Source organism: Nycticebus coucang, chromosome 9 (assembly GCF_027406575.1).
Source record: "Nycticebus coucang isolate mNycCou1 chromosome 9, mNycCou1.pri, whole genome shotgun sequence".
NCBI lineage: Eukaryota > Metazoa > Chordata > Mammalia > Primates > Lorisidae > Nycticebus > Nycticebus coucang.
In genome coordinates, this window is record NC_069788.1 from 80,350,529 (window position 1) to 80,358,602 (window position 8,074).

Sequence of the window (8,074 nt, forward strand, 5' to 3'; positions counted from 1 at the left end):
AGGGGCAAGGAGAGATGGGGAGGACAGCACCCAGGGTCTTGTGGCAATTGGGGTGGACACTGCCAGGGACTTCTCACAACACCCAGTACCTCGTTCTATCAGAGGCAAGGGGTAGGCAGGCATTGGCTGGGGGGGACACTCAGCCCACAGTGCCTGAGCCCAGAAGGATCTCTCCCTCAAATACAGAGGCTCCAGCACCAGGCAAGTTTGTCAAGTTCACCAGGAGTGTACCCTGTATGGGGCTATAAGCCACAAGGAAACAATTTTGAGCTGTAAGCCTTCCCTGAAGATGTCATAAGCTGGGAGGAAAAGAGAGGGGCCCTAAGGGACATGGGAGCATACTCAGAAGTGAGGAGAGATGGCATTTGGGGCAGGGGCAGTGCCTGGGCAATTGTGTGGAGGTGGGGCCTGAATGAAGAATCAGGAACATGGGCCTGACCCACCCACAGTGGATCAGGTTGGAGACATTTGTGAGGAGGGTCACCAGGACTTCCCAGAAGAGACAGCTCCCGCCCCTTCACGGGGGATTCCACTCCAAGCGTCTTAGGAAAGAAACTCAGGGAAAGCCCAAGGAGAACAGATCCAGACCTGTCCCAACCTGGGCTGGGGCTACCAGTGTGTGAAGCCAGCAGGAGAGGAGGAATACAGAGATGGTTTTAGTGTCCTAGGGCTGCCATCACACAATACCACAGACCAAATGGCTTCAACAACAGACATTTATTTTCCCACAGGTCTGGAGCCCAGAAGCCTGAGATCAAGGTGCTGGCAGGGTTGGTTTCTTCAGAGGCCTCTTTCCTTGGTCTACAGATGGCCACCTGCTCCCTGTCTTCACACGGTCTTCCTTCTCTGTGTGTCCATGTCCATATTTCCTCTTCATATTGGATTAGGGTGCACCCTAATGAGCTAATTTTAACTTATTACTTCTTTAAAGACCTTATTTTTAAATAAGGCCATACCCTGAAGTACTTTAACATATGAATTTGGAGGAATACAATTTAGCCCATAGCAGATTGAAAGGCACCTGAGATGCAAATAGGCCAAGTTATACCCAAAGACGCCAGCTCCTCCTCCAGGAAGCCTCTCAGTTACCACTTGAGTCCTTAGCCTCTAGCCCTGGGTTCCCTCTGTGAAATGGGGTCAGAAGAGTCCCATTTCAAGCCCCAGCAGCACCCGTCTGGCCAGTGGCTGCTCCTCCCAGCTCAGTTTGGCCTGCCTGCCTCCTGTCCTATGGGTCCCCAACAGTTACAGATAGATGACAGGGAATAAGCATAATAAGAGACAGAGCTGGGGGCCCAAAGTGGCTGCACAGGACTCAGTGACCTCCCCATGGCTACACAGCCGGCAAGAGAGGCCAGGACTGTGTCCCAGGTCTCTGGCTCTCAGTACTGGGTCTTCCCACAGGGCACATAGAGACTACTAGGTCTGACCCCACCCCACCCCGGCCCCCAGGTCACCGGGCATGTCAGGGTCCTGGGACTTCCAGTTATGGGTCACCTGCATTTAAGACACAAATGCCTGAAAAGCTGGTGGCGCCCAGGGTCTGGGGGAACTGCTCCTGGGCTTCCCCCCAGTTATCATCTGCACTTTATGCCCATCCAAGCCTGTGCCCACTCTTCAACATAAGGTTACAATGTTTCTTTTATTCTATTTCCAAGTTCCCCCCCCAACTTTCTCAGTAAAATCCCTTTGGAAAAGTCCCAGTCTTGTCTCAGAGGAGCTTGGGGCACAAGGGTGACCTGAGGGCTCAGGAGAAGGGAGAGAAGGAGGAGGGGTGGAGGGAGGGCCATGGAGGAAGAGGCATACCAGGGTACAAGTAAAGAACAGCCCAGCTCCAGGTGACCTTGGAGAAGTACATCTGTCTCTGAGACTCAGTTTGCACCTCCATAAAATGAGGTTATTTGGGGGATCAAATGGGTTCACCTTGGCTGACGACTTTGCTTCCAGGTCAGGAAAGGTAGGAAGAAGGACCCTCATCATCAGACGCTCTCCAGACATCTTTCTCTCTTAGGAAGCCAGGCTGTCACACTCAGAATGAGGTTGCCAGAGGCGGCAAATTCCACGTACACAGCTGCCAGGACCAGGCTGAAGCCCAAAGTGAGAGCAGGAGGCCTGGGTTCCATTCTCTGCTCCTGGCTGGCCAGAGGGCGGGGGCGGCGGGGAGGGCGGTGAGTAGTTCTCGCTCTGAGTCCAAATCTCCCCAAGGCGAATATTGCAAAGCGCCTCCGCAGTGTCCCCACCGACGCCAGGGGGAGCTGCAGGATGATTCAGGTGGGCGTCTCCACCCTCACCCGGTGGCAAGTGTTCCGGGACCTCTGGGGAGAGGGGCAGGGCAGCTGAGGGGCGGGGTTATTAAAGAGCGAGGTATCTCCAACACCGCCCCCTGCCGTAATCAGCTGCGCGTGCTCTGGGCAGTGTTGGGGGTGATCTGGCCAGACTGGACGAAAGCAGACCTGTCCAGCCGGCTGAGTGGTGCCGGGTGGAGCGCTTTGTCCCGCCCGCGGTAGGCACCCTTCCTGGTCTGCCGTGCCACCTCTACTCAGGGGCACATTGGGGTCCTGGGACCTCCACCTTGGGTCACCTCCTCCCGAGCTGCCCTGTGAGATAGCACGCTCCATAGTGGTGTCGTGGGCGCACTGGCTTGGGTTTCAGGAGCCCGAGATTCTGTCCGAGCTCAGGCGCTTGTCAGCTGTGGGACCCTCGGTAAGTTGTGTTTAAATGGATGTAATAACCCTCGCCTCCGAGAGGTGTAGTGAGGATTAAGTCCCCCTCGCCCACCCACAGCGTGCGGGAGATGGGGGGCCTCACCCCAGATCCCACGTGTCAGCTTTGGCTGCGCTTCCTGTAAAATGCCTTCTCCCTTTCGCCTCCGCCCCACCGCGTCCTAGCCTTTGCCTCCCTGACTCCCGGAAGACATGACCGCCTGGAGGAGCTCTCCTAAGCTGTAGAACAGGGGAGGGCCCACAGGTACATCTAGATCCTATGTCCCCGGCCCAGGGGGCCCACCAGTTTAAAATTAAAGCAGGCGCCCAGACTGCCAGACCAACTTCTGCACCTCCCCTCCCACCTCTCCTACATTTGAGGAGTGAGCTATTTTTAGAAGATAGGAAGGTTGGAGAAAGTGCCTTATTTATCCCGGAGGTTAGCAAGGCTTTCAGAAAAAAGCTCTTTGTTGAGCTAACATTTATGTAGTACTCCCTTACAGCCCCCAGCCCTCACACACACACCCCCTTTCTCAGGCCGGCTTCCTCAAGCTTCCTCTGGCCTGCTCAGGGGCAGAGCCAGGCTGGGGAGGAGGGCTGCACACCTGGGGAAGGGCCTGGGCCATAGTCAGGTTTCTGCCCTCATGCCAACCCTGCCCATGTGGCAGGGATCGCCTGGAGCAATGAGATAGAGCCCAGAGACAATGTTGATGGGCACCATGGAGGGACAGGACCCTCACGTGAGGTTGGAGCTACCCAATCTCCCTGGGGGCTCTGTGGCCAACTTGGTGGCTTCCCAGCCTCAGGGATCCCTTCATAGGCCCAGCTAACACTAGCCTTGGCCACATCACTTTGGACCTTCGTTTCCTCATCTCTAAAAAGGGACTTTTTCAAGGATTTAATGAGGTCTGCAACCTAGAATAGGGCACCCCACCTCCCAAACCATCTTTGTGCAATGGAGAGGGTAGTAATAGGAGCAAATCCTGTCCTCGGGGTTCAGGTACTTGGAGGAGGCTGCTCCTGCCTCAGGCAGCCTTGGTTGAGGCCAAAGAGAGGGTCCATGGGTAGAGGCACCAGAGGAATCAATGTCATAGCCACTAGGCAAACCCACCTCTCCGCCCTGCCCTACCTACCACTCCCTACTCCCACCCCAACACCCATGTGGTCACCCACTTGGCACTCTTAGACTAGGTTCTGAGCTGAGTCCCTTGCTCAGAAGACGTCTGGCCAAACCAAAATTGTCCTTAGGCCCTTGAGTCCCCACTGGCCACCAGGAAGTGCCTTTATTTCTGCCTCGAACTACTAAGCGGAAGGGAGGTTTCCGGGGAGATGATCCAGACCTGGGCCATGAACAGGAAAGGGCAGGGCTGTGGTTCTGGTCAGACCCAGTGACACAGGAAGCAGCTTCTGGCTCTGCCACCTGGGTATCCAAGCAGGCTGGGCTCTTTCTTTGCATCAGCCCCACCTTCCTGGGGCTGAGGCTCTTTTATCAGAGAGCAGAGGCTGGCCAGTCCTTGTCCTCTCACTGGACTGGGAGTGCCTGGTCCTCAGCACACTCACAGCCAGCATCGTCTGCAGCCTTCCCTGGTGCTCCCAGGAGACTCGAGGAAGGGGCTGCAGAAACATAAAGGGGTCCAAGTGAGCCTTTGGCAGGCACAGGGCTGAGATGGGCCACAGCATCCTCCTGAGGGATGAAAAGGAGCAGGGATGCTGCTCTAGAGAGAGAGAGTGAGACTGGGTTCTAGGGGCAGGAGTTTCCCCACCACCATACTAAAAGGCATGGCACAGTGAAGGGTAGTCCAGGGCAGACCGAGGGACCTTCCCAGAGCCCAGGTCCTAGCGATTACTTAAGGAATGGTCCTCTATTCTGTCCTGGGCAGAAACTGAGAAGCGGTTGAGGGAGCTTTGGACAGAAATGGACGTTATGGGTATAGGCAGACCCCTTTTGGGCCCAAGCTGCAGGGGAGTGCTGGCCAGTGAGGCTACTGCCTTGGGAACTGAGGACTGGGGATGGGGAGAGAGAAGGCAGGGTGCTGAGCAGCCCCAGCTGTGGCTGAACTCATTTCCTAACCAGAGGACAGACTCCCCAGCAGTCCTCAGGAGACAACAAAACCTCTCACTCATGCCCCTTTCCCACCACCCCATGCCTATCAAAGTCTTCAGTGTTCCCCTGCCCCAGCCTGCTGTCTCTCCTTACCTCAAGCCTGGCCTGTCTCCTGCCCACATGATCCTCCTCACAGAAATTTCAGCCTTTAAACAGGGCACCTTCTGCCAGGACAGGAGCTGCCACTGGTTAGCCCATTCCCACACCATATGCACTGTGCCCTTAGGCCCTCCAGGCCCTAGTGGGCAACGCACACTGGGAGGGAGCCCTGGATGGGGAGGGGCAAGAACGCATAGCCATTCATTCCACAGGCAATCACTGACCCCTCCCTGTGCCAGGCCTGAGAACACAAGAACAGTTGAGGGACCTGTGTGTGGATGGGAAGGAGGATGGTGACAGAGAAGGGGCCAAGGCCAGGCAGCACCTAGACACCAGGCAGAGGTTCAAAGGGCAGTGATGGGTGGGGTGCGGGTAGGCTGGAAAAATCAATGGCCCTGCCTGCCAGAGTGACAAGAAGAAGGCACTGTTTCTGGCCCTGGCCACCCCCTCCTCTCAGCACCCCCACAAGGAGTACCTCACTCACCAGCAGCAGCCTGACTGGGAGCATCCCTTGTCTGTTCACCTTCCATGGGCCAGCACATCTCCCCACTCTCCACAGCACCTGTTTCACTGGGCTCCACCACAATGGAAGGCAGCTGCTGGCCCAGCCAAGGGCCCTTCCCCTGGGTGCCCACTGAAGCCTGCTGGAAGGGTAGACAGGAGTCAAAGCGATGCCAGGTCCAGGGTCTCAACTCCCTCCCATTCTTATCTTGTACCCACCCCACTAAGAGGTTCAGGAACCCTCCCTGGGGAGAGCACGTGTGTATTTGTGCATATATCCACGTCCAGAAGAAGGGTTGTGGCCTTTCCCCCACCCCACCACTGGGAGTGGGTTATTAGGGCCCTGGGGTCATCCCTGTCCCTGGGGACACCATAGGACTCACCTGGGCTCAGCCCCCATGAATCCATTTCACATATGTAGCCTAAGGCTGGAGAGGCTAAGGTCATACCAAGAGTGAGCTAAGGGCTTCTGTTTACCCTCTGCTTCCTCCTGTACCTGGAGTCCCTGCTCAGCCTCTTCCTGGGGTCTTCCCTGCAGGGGCCCCGCCCTTCTCCCTCTGGCTCTGCAGCGCTGAGAAGATGTTACCATGGCAACCTGAGCTGGGCTCCGGGCTTGCTTGGGCTCATTGTTCAGTGGCCACAGGAGTGTGTAGAGGCTGCCTCCCCAATCCCCCAGGTGCCCTCAGCATCTCTGCCTCCCATTCCAGGCCTTGGAGATGCAGTGCTGCTCCATTCTTCTGTGTCCCCAATAGCCCTGACTTGCCTGCACCATCCCACCTCCATGTTTTGCTGGGACAGATCCCCCTTCCTTGAGCTCCCTGCCTGCCTCCCATCTCTATTACCTAGAAGGATGGCTGCTTGTCCATCTCCCCCCAAGGTGCAAGTGCCTCAAGGAAGGGCAGATGTGTGCAGCACACAGGACTTTCATAAATGGCCCTTGGACTACCAAGGCAGAACCCCCTGAATAGTGTTGTTTCAATGACCATCTCTGGGCTGCACCCCAGGCTGTTTTAACCAAGAGCTTCAGGTGACCCTGAGTATGATAACAGGTGTCATTGGACTGGGACATCTGTGGGATGAAGGAGCACATGAGCCTCAGACACTAGCAGAACAAGAGCTCCAGCCCTGGCCCCAAAACTGGACCTCCTTGAAGTCCAGGGCCTCATGCTGGCACTGTCAGTCCAGGGCTTCTTTCCTCATCCCAGAACATGTTATTCTCTTACCTGCCCCCAACCAAGTGCCTTCTCTATCCAGAGTGTGCCCACAGGATGAGGCAGATCAGGCCAGCAGAGCTTGGCATTCTGAGGCCTAGCTCTCACGTCATCCACCTACCAGCAAGACTGCCTGCAACCACAGGCTCCAGACTGGCCCCAGTGTGACCCTAAGCTGGTCCACCCTCTCTGGCCCCACTCCTCCCAAACAATGAGAATGGCCCAGCTCTAGAACTCAGAACATAAAGGCTGCAACCCTTGTGTAGGGACCTCAATTTTTAGCTTCATTGACTATCCCCCCCAAAACTGGAAATCTGGGAGCAGGGAACTCTGGCATTGCCTCATCCTAGCAGAGAGTGAAGTGTGACTTAGAGAACAACCTCTGGGGTTCCCAGGTCAGGAGGATAATAAGCAAGCCATGACAGCTTACCTTCAATTGATTTGTCCATTAGACTTTTATAATAAAAGAGCAGGTGGGTAAAGTAAGGCCACTGGTGAGTTGATGCATGCCCCAAGTCATAGGCCAGGGTTTAAACTTGACTTATTCCTGGCCCCCCAGGGCCCCAATCACATACCTCCCCTGCAGGGCCACTGGTGCCCTCAGCAGGACTTGACTCTGACTGGGTGGGCTGGAAGGTGTTCATGCTGCTGCCACTGCTGGGGTACAGAGAGACAGGGAACATAAATGAGGAGTCCGCAGCAGGCTGGATGCTCAGTCTCACCTACCTCTCAGCGCCTTCAGGTTCCTCAGCCCACCCCACCCTACCCCACCTGGGCCTAGCACCCATGGCTCCAGCTAGACCACTATCATGGTTGCTCCCTGCCAAGGCCACCACCAGAAGAGGCACTGGACAGTCGTCACACAATGTGTCAGGGCTACAGAGGAGCAGCTGACCCAGCCTTGAGGTCAGTCAATCTGAGGCCTGAGCGATGAGCAGGAGGTAGCCAGGCCAGCTGGGAGCAGAGAGGTGTGTTCTCAGGCAGGGAACAGCCAGGGAAGGGCACATAGGGTCCAAGGGACCCAAACAGGTTTCTGAGACCAGAGGCTGGGTGTAGCAGGGACCAGGTGTGAGTCAGTAAGAGGCCAAAGTGCCCAGTTCCTCCCCAAGAGCACACACCCAGGGCCAGGCCTTCAGCACCCACAGCTGAAGGGAAATTGATATTCTGCCCGGACCAGGCCAGGCCCCTCAGGCCAGGCACAGGGATGAGGGAGCCTAGCCAAAGCTCTTACAACAAGGATTCTGGAAAGAGAATCCCTGCCAGGAGTCATAGGCACCAGCCTTGGACTCGCCACTTGCACTCAGCCAGATAGGCCCTTGGGTCATGTCTAAGCCAGAGACTGGAACGGGAGTGGGGTCTCACATGTAGAGATCTAATTTCAATGGCTGACAGCCAGCAGAAGCCATAGGCAAGAGGCAGGGGTCCTGGAGTGGGTCTGGGAAGGGGGAGGATCAGTGATA

General features: G+C 56.3%; 1 protein-coding gene across 1 annotated transcript; it reads right to left on the reverse strand.

The window, feature by feature from the left end:
* Window positions 1–3,716: 3,716 nt before the first annotated feature.
* LBHD2 (LBH domain containing 2) lies at window positions 3,717–7,270 on the reverse strand. The gene is made up of 3 exons (XM_053603522.1): window positions 7,190–7,270; window positions 5,387–5,546; window positions 3,717–4,313 (listed from the first exon to the last, which is right to left on the reverse strand). Exons 1-3 carry the CDS (start codon window positions 7,256–7,258, stop codon window positions 4,222–4,224), a joined length of 321 nt encoding a protein of 106 aa, XP_053459497.1. The 5' UTR covers window positions 7,259–7,270; the 3' UTR covers window positions 3,717–4,221.
* Between the last annotated feature and the right edge of the window lie 804 nt (window positions 7,271–8,074).